At 47.9% G+C, this 22,281-nt stretch overlaps 1 protein-coding gene across 2 annotated transcripts in view; it reads right to left on the bottom strand.

Annotated features, from left to right (window-relative positions):
• Spock1 (sparc/osteonectin, cwcv and kazal like domains proteoglycan 1) overlaps nucleotides 1–22,281 on the bottom strand; it is a 480,034-nt gene that overhangs the window by 10,736 nt on the left and 447,017 nt on the right. For both annotated transcript variants that reach the window (XM_087590365.1, NM_001271297.1), the window contains 2 exon segments: nucleotides 6,457–6,573; nucleotides 3,403–3,624 (listed from right to left, as the gene is read on the bottom strand). In XM_087590365.1, the coding sequence (XP_087446491.1) occupies nucleotides 3,403–3,624; nucleotides 6,457–6,573 (339 nt within the window).

Genomic DNA, 22,281 nt, shown 5'->3' with positions numbered 1-22,281 from the left:
GGTATGACTGCCTCTAGGTGAGAAAGAGCGGCTTCAAGACGCACGCATTTAGGGTAAGGGGGAAGACAGAAGCAAACCCCACTGTGAGTAAGAAAGGCAGCACCCGCTATGACTAATAGCTACGGTTTACCCAATGATTGGAATGTTCTAGAGTTTCTTTAAAAAAGATCTTGACACCCGCCATATAAAATAGGTGCTGACCATATCACTAGTTTGTAAACAAGAATTCTCATCCACGGTGGAGCAGACAGTTGGTACACAGAAGGATAATCCGACTGTTACAGTGGAGTAGGGCTCTAATCTTTACAATACTTTGTTTAATTGTTTAAAAGCCTACCTATTTAAAGAAAGGAAAACTTAAACTGGTGAAAATCAACCGAAATGCAGACAAGAACAAGACACACAATTTTTTGGGTCATTTTTTTTTAAATGAAAAAACTCATCCAGGGAAAAATTTCCTGCTGAGCAGCAGATGACAAGAGTGGATATTTTTCTAAGAAGTTGAGGATTCTAATAAAAAAAAAGTGGACCATAGGAGAGCAGGGTTCAGGGAGTGACGTGGAGGCTGGTTGGGACAGAGAGAAACAATTACAGAGAGGAAAGTCACCCCCAGAGCCACAGCTTTCATAGGCCACAACTCTGTTGTGACTGAGAAGGACTAACCAGAGAGAGTTCTCAAGATAAACGTCAAAGAAGAAAAGTTTCCTGAAAGTTAGAAAGCATCTAATTCTAGAGTTCAAAGAAGCATAGCATGTCACATCTCTGCAGTGTGGTGCACACTGAGCAGGCCTCCAGTGACTCCTAGGAAATCAAGGTCTTAGAAAAGTAGAAAAGAATCCTTTCTGGTGCTTCTGGCCATGGTGAGGCAACTGAAGGGAAAACAGGTATATTCTGACTTACAATTCCCAGAGGCTAGAGTCCACTGGGGACCTTGGGAGCAAAAGATGCTTGATGCTGTTGCCTCTACGCACAGGAAGCAGAGAGAGGCGAGAGGCTCTGTCTCGCAAAGGCTCCACAGCCTCCCTAAACACCATTGACAACTGAGACTTGAATGTCCTTGACACTTCCCTACAATGTCCCGTCATCTAGAAACTTCTTTATGAAACAAAGTAGCAAATCAGTGTGAAGTAACACTGGGAGGGGAATGGACATGAGAGAGGCACAAATGAGACAGAACTTTTCCCTGGGGATGCCTCATCAGTCCAAGGCATACCCCAGGGCTCTCTCCACATGCTGACAAGGGCCAGAGATAGCCCTGTGGTCTAGTGGCCAGCTCAGTCCCTTGGTAACTGTGAGTAAACTCTGCCTGGCTCTCCACCCTCACCAGTGGGTCAGCTCTGTGCCACCAGCGTGTTAGAATAAAGTCAACACCTGCTATTGTTGCTATTTAGCTCCAATCTGTGGTAGCTAGTAGAGTTAGGGAATGAGATATAAAGGGAGGGAGAATGACACAATTTTGTTTTAATATTTAAGGGAAAGTTATCTCTGTTTACACATGATACAGTTTACACCTGAAAACATCAAGACAACAAGGACAGCTGGAAACAGAGTTTTTTTGGGGGGAGAGCAGTGCCGTGGGGAACTGCGATGGGAACAACACTGAGGATTCCAACTCTGCTAGCTGGGAGAAGCCTCTAAGATAAAAGGATTCAATATTATGTATCTGAGGAGAATTTTTAATAAATTGGTCAAATGCATTCTAAAGTTCAGGAGGGAAGAAAAACATGGCTATCCTAGAACATTCTGAAATAAAAATCAATGGCAAGGGAGGAGAGACCTACAATATCACAAGACACAGGGTCAATCAACTGTGATTTAAAGTGGTTTTTTTAACTGTGAATTAAATTGGGTAGAATTGATTTATGGACAGTTAGGTAAGTGGGACTGAGTGTTCAGAAGTAAATCAAAGACACACACACGTATACATATATGATTTTATACACACACACACACACACACACACACACACACACATAGTTAGACATGCTATTGGTAGAAGAAAGATTCATCAATAAATGGCAGAAAGGCAGCTAGGTTGCTATGTCCAGCTTACAGCAGGAGCCAAGGTCTCCCTGGCTGTGTGCACATTCACAGGCAAAAGGCAAAATCTGAACAAACACTAAAACAAAGTTAGCCAAAAACATGAGAGAGTTGCCTGATTAGATTCAAGTGGAAATGCCCTTCTCAGCCTCCTGCTTTAAAGTCCAAGCTTTAGGACTTATCAAGGCATAGGACAAGAAAACGAAGACGTGCAACTATGTCAAAAATTTTCCATAACCAAAAAAAAGTGCAAAGTTTGGAAAAAAAATATTTGCAACTCCGTCACTAGCAAAGTTCTAAGTCTACAAATACACATTTTCCTGTTGAAAAATAAAACATAGTTTCAACAGGGGAAAATGTACAAAAAATAAAGGACAACATAAAACTATTTCAAGGAAATGGAAACCTAAAAATGTGCCAGAGGTGAGCAGAGTTCCTCAGATCCATTCATTACGAAGAGAATGGAGCCGGTAGGGAGTGTAGTATCGCTTTGTCCCAGTTTGGCAACAGCGACTGGGTTTGATATTGACACAAAGAAACGATATTCTGATTTTTTCCCCCTCACCAAAAATCTCTAATGTAACTTCTTTTGGAAGGCAGATTGGCAACTGTGCTAAAATACAAAGATGCGTGCCCCGCCCCTGGGGATACGTCTGATAAGCCTATGAATGTGCACATGAAATCGCCCTTTCCTAAACCTTCCAAAGAGCGAATACATTTTAGATATGCACCCTGGCATCTTTGTGCACATGCATAAATGTTGTACAATTTGAATGCTATTAGTAGACAGACAGCCAGATTTCTGGTCCACCGGGTACACTCCCTAGGGGGCAGCGACAGAAGTAAAAGCCAGACAGGAAAGGTGACCCGCCTGCAGGAAGGAAGAGTACGGATGGAATGCTGGGGCAGGCTGGCTCCCTTTCCTCACTTTGGGTGACAGGAGATACTCTGGGACCCTCTCTTCCTATATCCCTTAGATCCTGTATATTCCACTAGCTGTCATTTGTTTATAAGCAAAACGTCATAATTAAGAAGAATTCACTGGAAAAGGGAAATAGAATCCTCTTACACTTATACAGTGAGAACCTCATTGCAGCCTTGAGAACCACGTAGCAAAGGTTTGACACACCCGTTTTATAGATGAAAACGCTAAGCGTGGTAAGGATGCTTTCCTAAAGGAAAGAATTGCTCGGTTAAAAACCATCTTTTTACTCTTGGTTTCCTGAAACGCCTTATTAAAAGCAGACAGGAGGGGCGTCCAGGCTGGCTGTTTTGTAGGGCAATGGACAGCTGTGGTGTTCTGTGCTCAGATCTCTGCTGCGCTCCCTGCCCATGGCTGCCTGGCCTTGGAGCCCACCTTACCTCCTGGCTTCTGGAAGCAGTAACACCACTCGTTGTTGGAGAGTTTGCCGTCCTTGAAGGAGTCACACGAGTTGAAGAGAGGTTTGATACAGGGCTCATATTTGTCTAGGTAGATGGCATTGATCTCCGAGTGGTCCAGCAAGAGGTCATAGTTCATGTCCAGCTTGTTGAACATCCAGCCCAAGGAGTCCTTGCAAATGGGCAGGATGCTGGTGTCAAACCCTGTGAGACAAAGGGACATCTCGGTCTGCCAGGCCTGGAGCACACCCTGCCACTCTGTAACTTGGTGCCCCAGAGGGGTCAGGGAGCACCCTACTGTGTCCTCCCTTGGGGCTGTTACTATACAGTAATATAAATTACACCTATTCCTGTCTAGCTTCAAATGAATGAGACTCAACCTATGATTTCTGTATAAGGTCTGTGCAATTTACTAATCTAATTCTCTTAAGCCTTGACTGGCTACTTCCACAACTGTGCTCCCCAAATACTTGCTCTTTGAGTCTTCCTGGGTCATTTTTGCTCTAATACTCCGCTGTTCTGGGGAGGCATTTCACTTGGGCACATGCTGCTGGTTCATCATGACTAATGGAGATCTCCTCTTCCCTCCTCCGTCCTCCTCTTCCTCCTCTGTGTTCCTCTCCCCTTCCCCCTTTTCTCTCTCCCTCCTTCCCTCCCCCCCTCCCTCTCTCCCCTTCTTGCTCATGGTCTCTACCTGCAACAATACCCAGCCTAGTAATTCAACCTTCACGTCTCTCTATTCTCCCCAGTAATTGGCTCTAACCATTTTATTTAACCAATAGTTTTAAACTGGGGAGCAAGGTTTGCCCAACAAAGGCTGGCATACGTGGGGATTTGCCTGTCTTGGGAGAGGGGGCAACAAGATCTTGGAATACAGAGTTGAGCCTTTGAATACACAGCAGCACCAGCCCAGCCCCCAACATGTTCCCTTTATATGTGAGGCATATAAATGCCCCGAAGGCACGAGTCAACTCTGAGGGAGATGTCTTCAAAGGAGAAATCATTCCCTGGGACAGTATGTATGTCTGTGGTATAAATAGACGTCCCATTTTGCAGGACTGAAAGGAAAACCAGGAACACACTGAAACATGATTAATACTGAAATTGGGCTTATCATTTTGGGGGGGTAAAAAAGAAAATACAAAACAAAATATTGGAGAAAGGAGCGGGGTGGAGGTGGGGGAGGACAATTGCAGGTGAATGAGACTCAAGGCTCCACTCTATCCCAGAGGACCCTTTGGCCCAGGCTGAGGGGAGAGTGCCCTGTCCTTCTTCAGTCCCTTCTTCCTCCTCTGACGCCACAGGAGATGGACTCCAAACCAATTCACTTCTCTTATTTCCCCTCGTTTCCAGTTTCTGAAAAGGGCACGTGTACCCGCCGGCATCTGCGGCTGTTGGAGGCAGAGTTTGGAGCAAAGCTCTGGGGCTGCCTCTTCATATCCAGCACATGTGTTGCTCCTTTCTCTGGCCTCAGAGGACAAAACACCCTTGCTCCATACCTCTCCCGCCCCAGTGGCTTTGGGACATCAAACTGACATTGACTCTGGGAACTCAGTCTAGTCCTAGGTACACTAGGCTATCCAAGGCTCCCACCTGTTTGCAGAGAGACCCTCTGGGGACTGACTGGAGGCTCCAAGGACTTCCCTTCCCAAAAGTTACTTGCTATGGAGAAGTTACTCTGAAAACCCAGGGTTGGGCTGATCTGGGGGTGGGGGTTGGGGGGTTAACCAACAAGTTTCTCTAGATAGAAATTAGTGCTCATAGACTCCCAAGGAACCCCTGGCAGGGATGGAAAAAACAAAATCTCACCTCACCATCCTATAGACAACAGCTGCCAGGAACTCCCTACCACCTGTCAAACACAGTCTAAGAAACAAGCGTCCTCTTGCCACTGAGGCAAAAGACTGAGGCTGTCAACGCTAAGCCCCAGTACTCTTCCTTGGTCTCTCCAGAGAGCTATGAGTAGCAAAGACTTACCAAACGGTAAGATCATTACTTTTGTTCTCGAGACAGCATCTATATTTGTAGCTGGGCAGGTCTGGATCCTGTCTTTAAAGTTTTCTCCTGCCTCAGCTTCCCAAGTAAACTGGGAAACATGTGTACCACCACCACGCTGGGCTGGTGAACCATACTGGGCCAGCTGAGAGGCTGTGTTGACTTTGTGACTTCTCATCTCCTACCCTCAAGCCAAGAACATTGCTTTCACATTTCCATCCAAAGAATCCGGAGGGTGGGAGGCTGTGTGAATACCACCATCACAAATGCGCATGCAGCTGAGGGGCCTGTATTTGAAGGATTGGTGGATGGGTGATCTCTGTTGTACCAGTCAGCACAACTGCCTCAAAGTTGAGAGCACGGAGCGGTGGAGTTGTGTTTAGGATCTGTGCCCATCCCAGAGCCTGGAGCTTGGGTGTTAGTGGCAAAAGAGGGGGAGGGGCACCTGCCTTGTGTTTTCTGGGGAATACCCAGTATACCCGAAAAGCACATTACTGGAGATGCTTGCTACACTGTTGCTTATATTAACAACAACCCAAACATCCCAATTAAAGGCTTCTTAAGTTGCTATAGCAATAATTAGGATCCTATTTGGCTCCTGCTAGAGACCACTCAGTAACATTAAAGCATAATGATATTTCTACATGTTTAATTTTCCAAATGGTATATCAGCTTGTGAAGTGTGCAAACTTCCCAACATACATACATTTCCATATACAACAAGGAAAATTACTTCAAGGTATGTAGAAGTTGTTTATGCTTAAGTTGTTGAATGGGTAGCATTATTTATGTGTGCATATATTTATACACACACATACACACACACAACCTTTCTATGTTTTCTAAATTGTCTATATCAAACACGGTCTTTCTGAGATCACATTTTTTCCGGAAGTCATATCTCTCTTGATTCTTTGGTAATTCAGTGTTTAAAACTGTATATTTTAAATCTTAAGCTTTAGCCAAAACGCACTGCTGTTAACCCCATGGTGTTTGAGCAGTGATGTCTATAGAGGAGTCGAGAGAACAGAGTGGTCTTACTTCCTTGGGTTGTGTCAGAGCTGGTAGGCTTGATGACTCTGTTGGCATCCTCGTGAAGAGCCCCGAACCAGTCCTTCAGCCGGGAAGCAAGGTTCCGCAGCTCCTTGTCTGTGCAGGCTGCGGGGAACAGACCAGATGGTGAGTGCCTGTGCTTTTCCACAAGGTCATTGGCCAAGCTGCAGTCAAGGCAGTCCTTCTGAAAACACCCCAAGGGTGCTCCTGTCACAAGGCAAACATGGGACAAGGAGGAAGCCTACATTTCTAGGATAGACAGGCTGTTCAGGCCTGGACTATCTCAGATAAAGAGGACTGCCGACACCTTGTGTTTCTGTAACATCCTCAAAGGCCTGCAGCAGCAGATTCCCCATGTTGTAGGAGAACAAGGTGGACTTGGGAGTTCGTCCTCATTTGTTAGCTTTCCTACATACCAACTTCAGCTCTCCACAATTGACAGGTGAGGGTCTTCACCGGGGCAGAGCCCTTTCCACCTCTGCCCTGCTTCACTGGTTCAGTGTGGAATGAGGGGGACAGATATCGATAAGAACAGGACCCCAGATGATGGAAGGAAAGCAGGTAAGGAAGTGGGGACAAACTATCAGAGAGTGTGTAGATGGGAAAGCCAAACAGAGGAAAAGATGGAGAGGCTGGAGCGGACAGTGGACTGCTCTCCCCCATCCCTTCAGGGCCTGCCTTCATTCTGCACGAGCGAGAACATCTTGGCAAGGTGTGGGGTTCATGGGGTGCTAGGAGGACCTTGAAAATGAAGCAGTGTTTAAAACCCATGCGGCCAAGAGGGGACTGGGAACCAACCTTCACAACCGTTAGTCTTTTCAAATCCTAAAGCTGGAGGAAAGCAAGCAACCTAAGAAGTTGAGCACATCGCCATTTTAATGCAGAGGTAAATCTGATCCCCTCACATCACAGCATTGAGAGTGCACAGCTGCAAGCTCAGAAGACACCAATGCTCCCACAACCTCCCCTGGAAGCCTCAGAGGGCAACAAGAGAGACAAGGTGTCATCCCAACTCCAGTGCTGCATCCAGGAAGCACAGCTCTTGACTGAATCACCACAGCGCCCTGCCCCGCCCTGCCCCGCCCTGCCCCACCCCACCCCGCCCGACAGCAGCTCAGCCGGTGATGCAGAAGCCGGGGCAGCAATGCTCTGCAGATGCCTTTCCTCGATTTACAGCTCTTGTCTACTCTTCAGCCATGCAGCCTGCCAGTTTTCACCCTCACCTGTGTTCTATCTAGGATGCAAGCTCCAGTCTCTGCATGGCAACCAGGGAATGGATACCAAGTTGCTAAGGACCTTGAACACACTGACCTGTAAGACGCGGGCAGGAAGCGGTTCGGGGTTTGCGGAGGTCACCCCACCTAGCATGAATAGTCTCAGCTTTATCGCCCACCCCCGCAGACCTGCCCCTAACTTTCCTGGGGCTTGCTTCCTTCTCTGTGGACCAAGGACAACAAGTTCATGACAAACTTGACAGTGTGCTTCAAGGTTTTAGCAGGTTACAGAATCTATAGTCATTTGAAGAATGTGCCAGATAGGATTTTAGTTCTTTCCATAATTATTAGTCTAAATAGATTACTTAGAGGGAGGCTTAGTACAAGCAAGTGCTGTCCAGTTAAAAAAAGCAAACAAAAATGAAGTCAGATGCAAATCATCAAAACTGGCTTTGGCTACCTACAGACACGTATAAGTGGATGCTTGAGTAATTCTGCATATGTGAATTAATATTAAATAAATGTACGATCCAGTTCCTCAGGCACATATATCCTCCCAAGTTGCTCATCACCCTTGCATGGTTAGCATGGGTTCCAGATCTTTCTACCAGAGCAGGCTGCCACACCGGTTAGAACTGGGTGGAGGTGAATCTCCTCCTCTGATCCATCTCTGACTTTGCAACGGGCTCACACCAAGGTAACTGGCTACGCACCTGTGTGTCTTTTCTCCTTCCCTTCGGCCTTTTAAGATGGCTGAGAAGCAGGATAACAAGCTCCCACAAGCCACCTCTCCACACCTCTGCTAACCTGAGCTCACAACAGGAGGGGAGAGCCGCTGTTGCTGAAGGCAGAGATTCTTGCTCTCCCCCAGGTCCCAAGTCAGACTCCGAGAGCATGCTCACACTGACCCAACTCCAAGCCTCTGGGGACCGAGCCTGTGCCTTTCTGACCCTGCTCAGCTCTAAACGGTAGTGTGTGACCATCCAAAACCAGGATATGGAGTCTCCAATTGGTCTTGCATTTGGAAAGGGGAAATTGAGAGCTCCCATTCCCCCTCTTTCTCATGCCGTCTCTTTAGATTTCCCCTCCCCTCCATCCCTCACCATCTCTTTAGAATGTTCTCTAAGTAGAGAAAATTGGCAAGTCAACTTATGAGGAAATCGCAAGGCAAGATAAATCAGTCTGTCACGTTTAAGTAGATCCCGAGATGGGCAGGTAAGCTGTATATTCACGAGTCTGCAGTGCTGGATTTTACCCAGGCGGTGTGGCTGGGGCGAGATTGGAGAACAGGAACAGATAGAGGCCACTCAATTACTGAGCCCAGCTCACCCGTGGCATCTTCAACTGAGTGGTCTTTGTGAGGAGTAAGCCAGGCACAGTCTGCCCAGAGCATGATGCTATGCTCTGGAGGGAATAATAAAGAGTGGAGGCCTGCAGAGAGCTATTTGTTCAGGTTTGATACTCTCGCCACAGCACGGGCTGGGTGCCTCTTAAGGTGTCCGTCGCTACCAGGGATGGTGGGACTAACCAGAAGTCAAAATTCAGGAATTGGGAAGCCAGGGAATATTTCCCAGGGCAAAGTAATTTTTTCCAGAATGCAGCTGCAAACCACACCCACCTATTGTCCCTGTACTGAGCCAGAAAGTGGGACCATTCTTATCCCAGAGGAGTTCTGCCCTCACCCCTCCTGGTGGGAGAATCAGTTCCTCAGTCTACAGAGCAACTATGTTGCTCTCCCAGGATCATAGCATCTCCTGTCTAAACAGTGACAACCAAGCCCCTGATCTATTTTGCTACACTGTCTCCCAGAGTGTGTGAGCATCACTGAGGTGGGCCATGTTTGGTTCTGCTTCCTCCATACTCCTTCCCTGCCTCTCCCTGGGCTTTTGCTGGCTTCTTGTTGCTCGGAATCCTCCACTGCAGGTCTATCTCCCATGAGCCTTCATCTTTCCTCAGTTGCTGTAAATCTTCCTTACATGACTCTGCTCCAGCAGGACCCAGGGGTTGGTAGAATCCCCGAGACCGTCCCCTGACAGCACCCCAGCCCCGTCATGTCCTGGAGGCAGAAAGCAAAGCCTCAGATGCTTGCCTCAGAGCAGACATTTGGAAGTCCCCCTGCATTTCTCCGTGTTCCTCACCTTCCCAACCCAATAGCCACAATGTGCTTATTTCTTCACTGCCTTTTCTGTCCGTGCCACCAGCCTCCATTGCTCCCCACTGGGGTTGCCTCAGCAGACCCCTGGCTGGTCCCTCCAGTCTCACTCTCTACAACCTCACAGCTTAGCCACCTCGCTCAATCTGAGTCGAGACACTTTCCTGTCTGGCCACTTCTGAGGCTCCCGTTTGCTCTCTCTGTTGGCCGAGCCTCAGTCTGCAGTTTAAGTGGCCTGCAGGGTCAATCCATGGGCCTTACTGACCCTCCCCCTCTCTTGTTTCACTGTCCCTAACCCTGTGGCCCTGACCATGTCTCTCTGGCATCTCAGCATTGAAGGGATTTCCTTCCCGAGGACTTCCAGCCCAGGGTCATGTCTCCCTCAATCATAAGAGCACAAACCAGCACTGTGAGCCCTGTTGGCCTGGAATGCTACCCACTTGAAGAATGCTCGCATCAGGGGGCTAGGGACGGAGTCTCATAACCACCTGGCTGCCTTTCCTAAACTGTAGTTTCTCCCGGCATCACTGCATAGAATAAGATACCCACAATGCATAGCTCATATCCCAACTGTCTGCATGATATGTTGGGATTTTACTGGTGTGCTTTATTTTTTTTCTCTTTAGCCCGAGGAGATACTGATGATATAAAGAATAACATCTCCCTCATTTACTTTATAGCTGTGCCTGTAGAAGACCAAGAGGCTGGGGTTTCAATGGCTGCCTGCCTTCTCCCAGTTGGACACGCCTTATGATGGGTCCTCTGACAGCCCCCTACCCACATTCCTAGCCTTACTGTACGCAGTGATTGTCCGAGGTGTATTTATGGGAAGAAAACATGAATGATTGATCGAGCATCTCGGTCTCCGAGTCCCTAAGTCAAACGCTACCCTAACGTGGTAGGATTGGGGTTTGACGCCAGGCTGCTATCTTGCAGAGATGATGAATCTATGCAGGGAGGGTTGAGAGAAACTGCCTCCTTGGATGGGCCAGGCTTGCGGGTAGCCGGCTCTAATGAACACAATTAATAAACTCGGTCAGGCCTCTGTGTGTAATGGAAGCCTTTCCAGTGACACAGACAGCAGCTGGCCCCAGCAGTTCAGGGTGGAGGAGGCGAGTGGGGTTCTCGCCTTCATTAGCTGCTTTGGTGCGAGCATTGTGGGCACTTGGGAGGACCGCAGAACAGTCCGCTTTGTGTCACATGCGCAGCCACTGGGGCTTCATTAGGGAGAAGAACGGCACCGTTGCACATTATTCTACAGGCCACGGAAAGACGGGGCACTCCCCCAGGAACCGCAGCACACAGGCGCGGAAGGGCCTAGGTAATGTGGCGGTCTCCCGGTGGGCTCCTGTTTGCAAAATATGACCAAACTGCAGTGAGAAGGGCTGGCCCCCGCAGCCCAGAGAGCCAATGTAATGACACCTTCTCGCCTCCCTACCCGAGGCACGGAGCACTAATGGGTGTGGAACTGAAGGCTTTCAACAGGAGATGCAGCTCAGGTGACCCAGACGGCAGTGAGAGATGGGTGTGCTGTGGCCAAAACCAGAAGAAACAAGGCCTTTCTGGGCCACCGTCGCCTGTGGCAACAAGGAGAGAGGGAAGATGGCCAATCTATCAGTATTACCTTGTGGGGCAGTTAGATTGCCAGGGGAGCAGCTACGAGGAAGAGGTAGCCATGATGTCTGTCCCAAATCCGCATCTCCAGCCTGGTTGGTGACCCCTGAGCTCCTACACCTGGTCCTCCCCTCTGTGCTCCCACAGACAACACCAGGACCGGCGAGGAGCAGACGAGAAAGTTTTAAAGTGTGGCTCAGTCTTGACCAAGAAAGCATTGTAAAATTCAAAACTGCTCCCAGCAGCTCAACACAGATCCTAACATGGCCTCTGGTTGTGGGTGAGTGCTGCAGCTGGAGGACAGACGGCTACTCCAGAAGGCTGGACTTCCGAGAAGACAGCATGGAGGTGCGGAAAACACTACAAAGGGGGTGTTAAGGAAATGCAAGCGGTGACTGGATACAGGTTGTCACTCGAATCTAGTGCTAACACCTACCAGAGGGACTGGGTCCCTGTGCCAGCAACCCTAACAGGTGCTGGGATTGAACACCCACTGGGGATGTCTGCAAGTGGCAAGTCTGACGTTACGTAGGTGTCCCAGGAGACCTTTACACCCGTGCAGGGAACCAGTTCTCCGCTCTGCTCTTGAATGCGTGAACTTCTCCAGTTTTAAAAGCCCAAGTTAGGAAACACTCCACCTGCCCCGCCCTACCTCCTCCAACCCCGGCGAGCCTCACGGATGCTTGGCTCAGGGCTCTGCAGAGGCTAATGTAAAACAATCCAGATTTAATTTAAACTTTAGTGCCTCGGAAGGTAATTAAAGAGTTGGGCCAGACTCAAGCTCTTTTTGGGAGCAAGCCGAGAAGCCTCTCCGCCATGGAGACCGGGTACCATGGTCTTCTCCCACTAATCTCCCTCAGCCCTCCTAGGTGCTGTTGTGAATAATTACTTCATCAGAGCCGCTCTGGATCAATGGGCTCAGAGTGTTTGTAATTAGCAGCTTCTGCAGAAGGTCCAGCTGAGCCTTCCTTTCTGGTGACGATTAGGCACTGGAATAAGATCCCAGAGTCAGGGTCTAAGCAGGGGCAGGATTCCTTTTTAATGCGCTGCCCTTCCCCTCCACCCTGGGCTGGCTCCCACCATTAAGATCTCATGCTGCCGGTTCCCCTTCCTGAGGGGCTCTAGACTCCACCTCCTCCATGGGAACTGGATCCTTCCAGTTGTCGCACATCTAGGTTAGTAGGAGTTATGATGCTGCAAGCCAGGGAGCCTCGAAGACAAAGGCATGGTGTGGTTCCGCAGTTCCCTTAGGAGCCTGGCTCTCATAAACAGATGTGCAGACAAAAGTAAGGACTGGTTCTGCTTATTCCATTTTTTTTTTTTTCAGAATACCCAAAACCATCCTGCCTTCAAGGGCTACCAGGAAGGGAGGAGGGAAGTAGTGGTTCTGGAAACACAAGGAACCAAGTGAGTACGGCTTCCAGATGAGGCTGTGGGCATGGGTCTCCCCCTCTTCCGTCTCCTCACCAATGCAATGGAGACACACACAGAACTAACGAGCAGGATTCTGGGAAGAATCAAAAGGCAGAGCGGACGTCAGCCCTCGGCACCACACCTGACACCTAGTCTGCCACAGCCAGCAGTATTCTGTGTGTGGTGTGTGTGTGTGTGTGTGTGTGTGTGTGTATGGACACAGCGTGACACTGTGACTGACCAAACAGACAAACTGGAAAGGCCACAAAGTCCGGAGTTGACGACACATGCCACTCACACATGAATCGACCCACAGTGCTAGCCATCGAGACCTGATTTTCTGCTGCTGTTCAGAGAGATTTCACAGTCCCTCCGAGGGTCCTGCAGATAGTGAATGGAGACACGGAGGCTCACACTCAGGTCTCCAAACTAACATTTCATCTGAGTCACACTCCACAACCCCAATGCTGCCTGCTCTGCCCCGCCCGCCACACAGCCCCCTCCAGCGCGTGATAATGGTCGCGTGCACGAACTTGTTCCCTCTGGCCTTCTGAATAGGAGCCCCCCAGTAGACCAGTCTTTCTCAACCTTCTGGCAGCTAACTCTTCAGGAGCCTCTGCTTGCTTCTCTGTGAATGGGACGGTGCCAGCGTGGCTCTTAATCTCAGCTGAAGGCACGATATAGACTACTGAGGGAATTAAGCTCTCGAAACCAACAGGAAGCTACCATCATCTTCTAAGCTGGGGAACTCTGGGAGCTAACAGTGCCCATCCCTAAGAGGCTAAGCTTGACACTTTGGGGTACACGAAGACCTCTCTGAAGCACACACACAGTGAACCCCACTCATATCTGAACTCACTTCGCAGACCAGGCTGGGCTTAAGTTAGTCCGTGTTGCACATGATTCTAGCTTTTACTTCCCAGTGCCTCAGATAGACATCAACATATATGCATACGCATGTTCTCCCACCCTTAGAGAAGCTATCGCTTTATGCAGAAAAACAGGAACGGGGAAAGAATTAAGGTCCTGGTATTCAGGGGCTTGCTAATAAAATCCTTTTTAAAAAGCAGTCTTTGGAAGAGCTTAAAATACTGCCATTAGACTCAGAAGGAGATGAGCTAAACAGTTAATGGTACGACTCCCAAGCAGAATGGCTATGTCCCCTATTAACGCCATTAAGACTATCTTCGGTAACCTGATTTGAGGAGGCTCCGTGTTCCCTTGGTTCTAATGATTATCCCTCATCTGGAAAGCGAAATATGTTTAGAGTTTGCCCAGCATTTGTAAATGCACATTAGCAGAGTGGCACTTGTTTTTCCCTTGAATAATCTAGCAGGGAAGTTCGCCAGATGAAATAAGCTTTGAAAACTTTGGATAACATCCACAGCCTTTCTTATACTCCGAGGCAAAAAAACTATTATCGAATATGCAAAATACTGGCTTATACACACCAGCTCTGGATTTAATTGTGTTTCTAGCCAGTGGGTCAGCATTCGCCTGAAGAGGCGACCTGACCTGGACAGGCAGTGACCACAGAAAACAATATACAACTGTCAGTTGTAATGAAGGGTTCACGGACAGCTAGAAGTGTTCAGCACCTCCACAGGCTACGAACCCAGCCGAAGAGAAGACATCTGCTGTCCTGTTTAAAACAAGCGATGAGGTGCTCTCTGTCGGGCTGTAGAGGTTCAGCCTGGATTACTGAGGTGCTGGCAGATGGCACGCACTGTTACACTGTTGCACTGCCTGCTACACAAGCACTTATCTCGTCCACAGAGCAATTCGTGGTAGAACTGGATCGTTTTCAGACAACTGTTAACCTGTAAGTAGCTTTAGTGACAGAACTAAAGGGGTTTTGTGGGGTCATTTATAAAGAGTCTCCATTTCTAAGAACCAGCTCAACCTGCCCAAGTTCGACACCCGCATCTGTAGGTGTCGCAAAGTGTAGTTTTATATTTTCCGTTTCCAATGCCCAGAGCAATAGCGTGCACAGCCATCTCTACCTTTAAGCAAGAGACTGCACTACTGTGCTGGTTGGCACAGCAGAGAGCTAATGGTAGACTTTGATCTGAGCAGGGAGCCCAGGAGATACCTGGAACCTACTCATGGCCTCTTTGGGGGTGGGGACACCACACTTTGTCATATGCACCTTCCATGGGGACAGAAGAAATGAGACAGGTGTAGAACCCATCTGGCCCCTCCCCACACTATACGCTCACTGTTTAGATATGGTAATGCCTGCTTGGAAGGAGGCAAAACAGCTTTCTCTGGTGATGAAGGGTTAATGGTAGCATCAAGATGAGGGTAGGAGGGTGGAAGCCGGAAGTGGATTGAAAACCCATAGAAATGCCTGACCTGTCTTCTTTACTTTCCTTTACCTGGTGGACAAATCAGACAGTCATCAGGATACAGATGGCAGGCACTGGCTGAGCCTGAAGGCAAGCTGATCAGAGTGTTTCCAATTCTCTCCCCTCAGGACCCCAACTCTCACTGTCTGTCCCCCTCCCCCGGTGTGATGGCGGACAGGGTTTTGGCATGAGAAGCAGCTGGCATCCGAGCCTGCACAGAGCTCCTCTAGACCCTAAGGGACACAGGGGTGCGTCATTAACCACCATTGCTTCTGTTCATCAGATTGCCTGTCTAGAGAGCTGGCATCTAAGTGGGAAACACTGCAACTTCTAGCCTCCTCTCCATAGATTGTAACTGTGGTCTACGGGAAAAGATAGCATACTAGAGGTGACAGAGGGAGAGAGGGAGGTAGGGAGAGAGAAACAGACAAACCAAGGGAGAGAGGGAGGAAGAGAAAGAGGAAGAGAGAAAAAGAATAAGAGAGAGAACGAGGGAGGGAGGGAAGGAGAGAGAGAGGGTGGAAAGGAGGGAGAGAGAGAGAGAGACTGCAAGGAGAGCAGGCTCTCTCTCTGGGTTTGATTGAAAGTCAGAAAGCTCCCAGATGTAAGGGAAAGGGAAAATGTTGATGAGGGTCTATAAAATGGTAACAGACGCAACAAAATAACACAAATGTGTCTCTCAGAGGCCAAGGGTTCCTCCCTAAAGTGACTCAAAGTTCTGCTCAGCAAGAACTAAGCGATGGAGAGGGAAGGGCAGGGAACATATTAAATAGAAGCCACAGAGGAAGAGAAAACATGAAGGGGGGGTGCCCCAGAGGTGGCAGAGCTCAGAAAACACACACAAGATCGTTATTTGTGGTTTGTGCACACAAGAGGCTCATTGCAAACTACAACTGGAGTGTAGCAGGAAAACTGGAAGAAGCTGAACAGAGTGATGGGGAAAGCCCTCTTGGGCCTGATCTGCTTCATAGAAACGGGAAAGATGGGCTCACACAGAGGGACCATTTTTAAAGGGAGCAATCTGTCTGCGCGGGTAAGTTGGATGCTCTTTGGAACTGCGACATCTACAGATAGCCTGGTTGCTCTTCCTCTAAGACTCCATTTTGAATATGCAGACCAGCCAAACCTAACTAATTCCCACAGCAACAGTGCTTTTTGTTTTAAAAGAAGATGGCCCTGTTGGTTTAAAGAATTCATAGGAATAAATTTTGGAGAGGAAAAGCAGACGAAGCTACCAGAGAACACTGAGCAGAAAGCATGAAAGTGTTGACCAAGTAAACAACACAAATTCAAACGAAATAATTGCCTTTGGATTAAAATAATAATTATTAATAATGATAAGATAAAAAGGCACGCAGCAAAGCCCAGAGAAGGGAGGAGACAACAGAGGCAACGTTGAAACTGGAAGAACAGAAACCACAGCAAGTGGGAGGAGGTCAGAGTGAGCCCAGGAGCCAGCAGGACAAGAGGGAGGAATCCGTGCACATTGGCAGGTTAAGCGACCGCCCATGCAAAGGATAATTTCATGTGGATAACTCACAGCTCTGGGGAGACCGTGTAAACACAAAAGAGGGCGACAGCCATGCAGGTTCTTTAAGGAAATCCCATTTCTGCTGAACCAACATACCGAAGGCACAGTGTGAGCCAAAGAAATGGCCTTAGATCGGTCAATACGAAGATCCATCCTAATCAAATCACTGGGTTTTTCCGAGTAAAGAAAGTCAATGCGGCAGCAGAAGATACATCCAAGTGACTCCGAGGAGAGCAAAGTACAAAGCTGTCCCCAGATTTCAGCATAGCAGCATTCACCACGGGAAAGCAAAGCCTGTGAGTAATAGCTGAAGCACAGATAAAATTATTGAGAGATAGCAAATCAAGTAGTACAAGGGTTTTTTTGTTTTTTTGGTTTTTTTTTGTTTGTTTGTTTTTTAAATAACAAAGGCCAGCCCTGGGAGGATGGATGTATTGGCAAGTAGCAGATAGGAAGGAGGAGAGCTTTAAAACATTGGAGGGTAGAGAAAGAGGAAGAAAAATCACCTGGGTTTTTATCACTGTTTAAAGTGCTAACACCCCTGTGGGGAATGGCAGTACATGCCCAGAATTCTAGTTACTCGTGAGAATCACAAGTTCAAGGCCCACTGAGGCGAAATAGGAATTTTAAGAGCAGCTTTGGCAACTTAATAAACCTAGCAGCCAAACTACAACACCAACATGATCAAACTTAGCTTCTAAAACAATAACTGTAAATGAGCTAAATTCGCCTCTCAAAAGGGATAGCATTATATTTCTAACCATGTCACAAAGAAAAACCTAACTAGATAATGGCTATAAAAAACTTAACAGGATTGAATGGACTAGGAAAGGTTATCAGATGTTTTCGTTAGAAAAGTCTGCTGTGGGGGCTGGGGATTTAGCTCAGTGGTAGAGCGCTTACCTAGGAAGCGCAAGGCCCTGGGTTCGGTCCCCAGCTCCGAAAAAAAGAACCAAAAAAAAAAAAAAAAAAAAGTCTGCTGTGGAGCTCGTTTGTGGTCAAAGCACACAAGGCTCTATGTAGTACTGATAGCAAAAATCGGGAAACAATTCAAATACTTCAGTGTAACTTGGTTATAACACACCTACCCGTTGCAGTCAATACAGTTAGTTGTGTAGTGTGCAAGACTCTTCAAGACATAAAGCTTTAACAAAAACATTTTTTGTGTATTATATGGGATCTCTGGCTTTGCTTCTACATACATCAAGCATTTCTTATGGTCTAGAGAGATGGCTCACCAGTTAAGAGAACTTAATGTTCTCGTAGGGGACCTAGGTTCAGTTCTCAGAATCCATACAGTGGCTCCGAAATAAAACTTTGACAATCGCAGGATACAAGTGATGAGGAGAGAAATGGTTAAAACAGGGTATGGCACTTAAATCTGTGAAAGTGTGAAAGGTCAGTACCAGAGAAGGAGGGAGGAGAAAAATAACACTGAGGATGTTTGAGAAAGCCATAAAGAATAATATTGTATTACATATACAATATTACATAGATAAAGTCTAAATGGAGCTGATGCAGAGACCGTGAAGGGATGCTGCTTACTGGCTTGCTTCCCCTGGTTTGCTCAGCTTGCTTTCTTATAGAACCTAGGACTACCAAGCCCAGGGATGGCCCCACCCAAAATGGGCCCTCCTACCCTTGATTACTCATTGAGAAAATGCCTTAGGGCTGGATCTCATGGAGTCATTTCCTCAAGGGGGCTCCTTTCTCTGTGATAACTTCAGCTTGTGTTGAGTTGACACACAAACCAGCCAGTATAAGAGGGTAGGGGATGAAAGGGAGAATGAGAAGGGAGAAATGAAGCAACTATATTTTAATTTCACTTTTTAATTTAAAAAAATCTTCAAGGATGCCTGAGAATTAGTGAAAACGGTTTCTTTGAGGGGAGGAGCCAGAGCTAGACCACTGGGAGATTGCCTGCATTCCTTTAAGTGACTTGTGTGTGAAAGCGCACAACTACAAAATCATAATGTCATCCTTGTCTGTCTCCCTCACTAAGCCACGTGCTCCCCGAATCAAGGGACTGTAGGTGTCACACTAGCGCAGCCACCTCTTCAAAGCTGAGCTCATGATCTGAAATAACAATTGTGGCCGTCCGGGCTTCACTGAAGAGGAAGTGAACGGAGGAACCAGTGCAGCACAGGACAACAGGAAGGATGTGGCTTGGGTCACGACTACAGGGGTCTTGTCACCTGCAACTCAAGACTGTTTGCAACCACCCCTCTGTTTTCACGCTAATATGTTTCCTTTGAAGCCAGAGGGGGGAAGTAGTCCGTGAATGCAGCCATTTTTTTAATCAAAACAATCTGTGTGCTGTTCTCTCCATGGCGCTCTGGGACCTTGCTTGGGGCAAGACTAAATTCAATTCCAGCACTCCATAAGCCAGACACTCTGGGGAAGAGAGAGATGATTAAGACACGGCCCCTTGCTTGGTACCTGGAATTCACTCTCCTCCCTCTTCTGATTTGTAAAAGAGAGATGCTTTCCTAATGCCAAGTGTGTGGCATTTTAACGAGGAAGTCAAAAGTGCCTTCCCAGAATGCTCCTTGACGGTGATCCGAGTCTCAGATTGGGTTATGCTTCCCTGAGGAATCTCCACCCACAGTGGAGGAAGCGAGGTGAACCCCACGGCCCAGTATATGGGGTCCCACTTCTCTTAGCTACAATACAGTGTGCCACCCTCCTGGAGCGGCCACCAGAGCAGGAAGGATGCTGTGGTCATTGTACCTGATTCACCCCTGGGTGCCAGCAGACTGCTTGGGCACAAGTAGACACCAGGAGGCTTACAGGCGGCATGAAAGGAGAAAACCTGAGTGCATTTAGTGGAGTGAAAGTTTCCACAAGTGTGAAAAGTACTGAGAACATAGACGGTGACCCGGTCAAAGCATTAAGTGAGCGGCAGGTCCCTTCAAGGTCAAAACGGAGAGCTAAGGTCTGGGGACCCCTCTTTGAGAGCAGAGAGACTTAATGCATGGATGAAGGTGCTTTGTCTCCACCCACCCTCAGGGGTGTAGTTTTGTCTCTGTTGTGTATTTGAGAAGAGCAAGCCTCCTACTCTGTCCATCTAAGCCTACCTACTGGGACCCAGGACCAAATGATTCACACCAATGTGCCTTGAACCCACTGAGGAAGGAGGTATTCTGACCATTTGAACACACTGTCACACTGACTCCCTAGCTTTGGCCAAGGGAAAGACCAAAATTCCCATCGGTTCTCAATGAGTTCAGGGTCTCTAATGCTGAAACTTGGACCTCCTGTTTTACAGAGTGGTGTTACCCCCACTGCTGCTGCTAACACTTCAGCCCTCAGCCCTCCCTGGCAGCAGCCTTGGGGATCCCCCCTCACCCCCAACAACCACTGCTTTGTCTACTGTGGTTGCTGGATAAGAGAACACACCTGGCTTCTTTCAGCCCTGGCTTCTCACTGCTGTCTGGGCAGTTACCACTGTGTAATTTAGTTTGTCGGTGTCTCTGCAAGTTTATTTGAAAACCGTGGAAGACTGCTTACGGAAAATTAAGCTTCATTTTCTTTAAGCATCCAGCCAACAGAGCAGGCAGGGGATGGTGATTCAGAGATAACTGGCTCATGCATATGTAAACATGACACATTTAGCAAATTACGTAGACTTCACACTTCAGAGCATCGAGGAAAACAAAGGTGCCTTCAAAGGGCGACTTAGCGCAATAGAGCCGTTCTGAAAGGGATGTGGAATTACTGGCTTGTAGGAGTGGAGCCCAGATAGGAATGGAAAATAACAGTTTATAGTGTGAGGCATGGGCAGAAACAAGAACTGGAACAGGTCTAATTTTAAGTGGTTTTATGGCAACTCTTGGGGCTCCCAGGAGTTACAGACAGTACGTGTTTCGAGATTGAATTCACAGTGGGAAGAGGTTGTACACTTCAGACTCAATTCCACTGTGACTCCTTGCGCTTCACACAATTTCCCAGCCGGTGTTTTTCTCCTTGGGCCTGGGGAGAAAATTCTAGGCTTGCCCTGAGCTAAAAAGCGTTCTGATAGGACGAGCAGCCCCTGCAATCTCTTGAGCGCTGCTTCCATGCTCCGCCAGGGCCTGCTGGCTCAGCCCCTTCTCCTACCTCATAGTCAATACATTACACCTGAAAATGTAACTAAAAGCTTACTCTTTACAAAGTAACTTTAGTAGTCTATCCTGTAGACTTGAAGATCCCGGGCAGGTTGGGTAGGAGGGGAAGCCTGCAGGAGGGGCTGACTGAGCATCTGCAGGCTGCCGGGAGGGTGGCTTATCTGTTTCCAGTCTTGCATGGAAAGGACTGGCTGACAGGCAGTGGTCAGGATCAGTCGCCAGCTGCTGATTTGAGGGATCTGGATGGTACCAGGGCAGCATGGCTTGTCTTCTAGGACTGATGCTGCAAAGGCCAAATTGCCCCAAGAGCTGGTTGGTATACAGGGAACATCTACCGTCAGCAATGCCTGTGCTGGTACTTTGCCTTTGTTCTCTCCACTTAATGCTCTGACATCCCCCTCAGCATCCTCATTACTTCTGTTTTACAGATGTGTGCACTAGGTGGAAGGAGGTTAAGTGGGGTTCTTCCTGGATGCCACTGAGAGCTTACCTAATGACAGGCACTAAAAACACAGACACAACCTCATTGAATCATTGCGTGAGCTCTCTACGAGGTAGGGGCTTTAATATATCTGCTCCAGGAAGTCACACAACTCCCTGGAGTCAAGGGTCTGATATTGGGAGAGCCAGGGACACTCAAGGCTGGGACAGAGGGGTGTCTGTTCTGCTGCATCCTGCATTGCCTGGTTTAAGAAGGGGTTTCTCTCTCAGCTAGGGTTTCTGCTGATGTAATACAACACTACAACCAAAAGCAACTTGGGGAAGAAAGACTTTATTTCTGCATACAACACTCAGCCACTGAAGGAGGTCAGGGTAAGAACTCAAGGCTGGAACTTGGAGACAGAAATTGAAGCAGAAGCCATGGAGGGTGCTGCTTACTGGCTCCCATGCCTTGCTCAGCCTGCTTTCTTATACAGCTCAGGACTACTGGCCCAGGGAATGGAACTGCCCACAGTGGGCTGAACCCTCCCATAGTAGTCATAAATCAAGAAGATATTCACATAGACTTGCCCTTAGGCCATTTTAATGGAGTCCTAAGTGGAGAATGCTTTTTCCTAAATGACTCTAGCTTGTGTCTAGTTGATATAAAACTATATCAGCACAGTCTCCATGTCAGGACCAGGCTAAACACCGGGGAGAAGCTCTTTGTACACCCAGAGGTCATGGTGACCTTGACATGCTATCACAGCACCTCCTCCCACTCCTCCCAAGATCTTGCTAGCATGTGCCATGTGTGTGCATGTATGTGTATGTGTGTACATGTGCATGTGTAGGTGTGCACACATGTGTGATTCAAATGATGCTTATTCATCCTCACCATAATGCAAGGAAGACACCACTGTTCTCATCCCTATTTCTGGGCTATGCAGGCTGACAATGGGAGATTCAAAAGATATTACATATCAGAGTAAGGTAGGCAGCAAGACCACTGGAC

This window comes from Rattus norvegicus, chromosome 17, assembly GCF_021556685.1.
Source record: "Rattus norvegicus strain SHRSP/BbbUtx chromosome 17, alternate assembly SHRSP_T2T, whole genome shotgun sequence".
Lineage (NCBI taxonomy): Eukaryota > Metazoa > Chordata > Mammalia > Rodentia > Muridae > Rattus > Rattus norvegicus.
The sequence above is the reverse complement of the archived record's forward strand: the minus strand, read 5'-3'. Positions and strand labels throughout refer to the sequence as shown.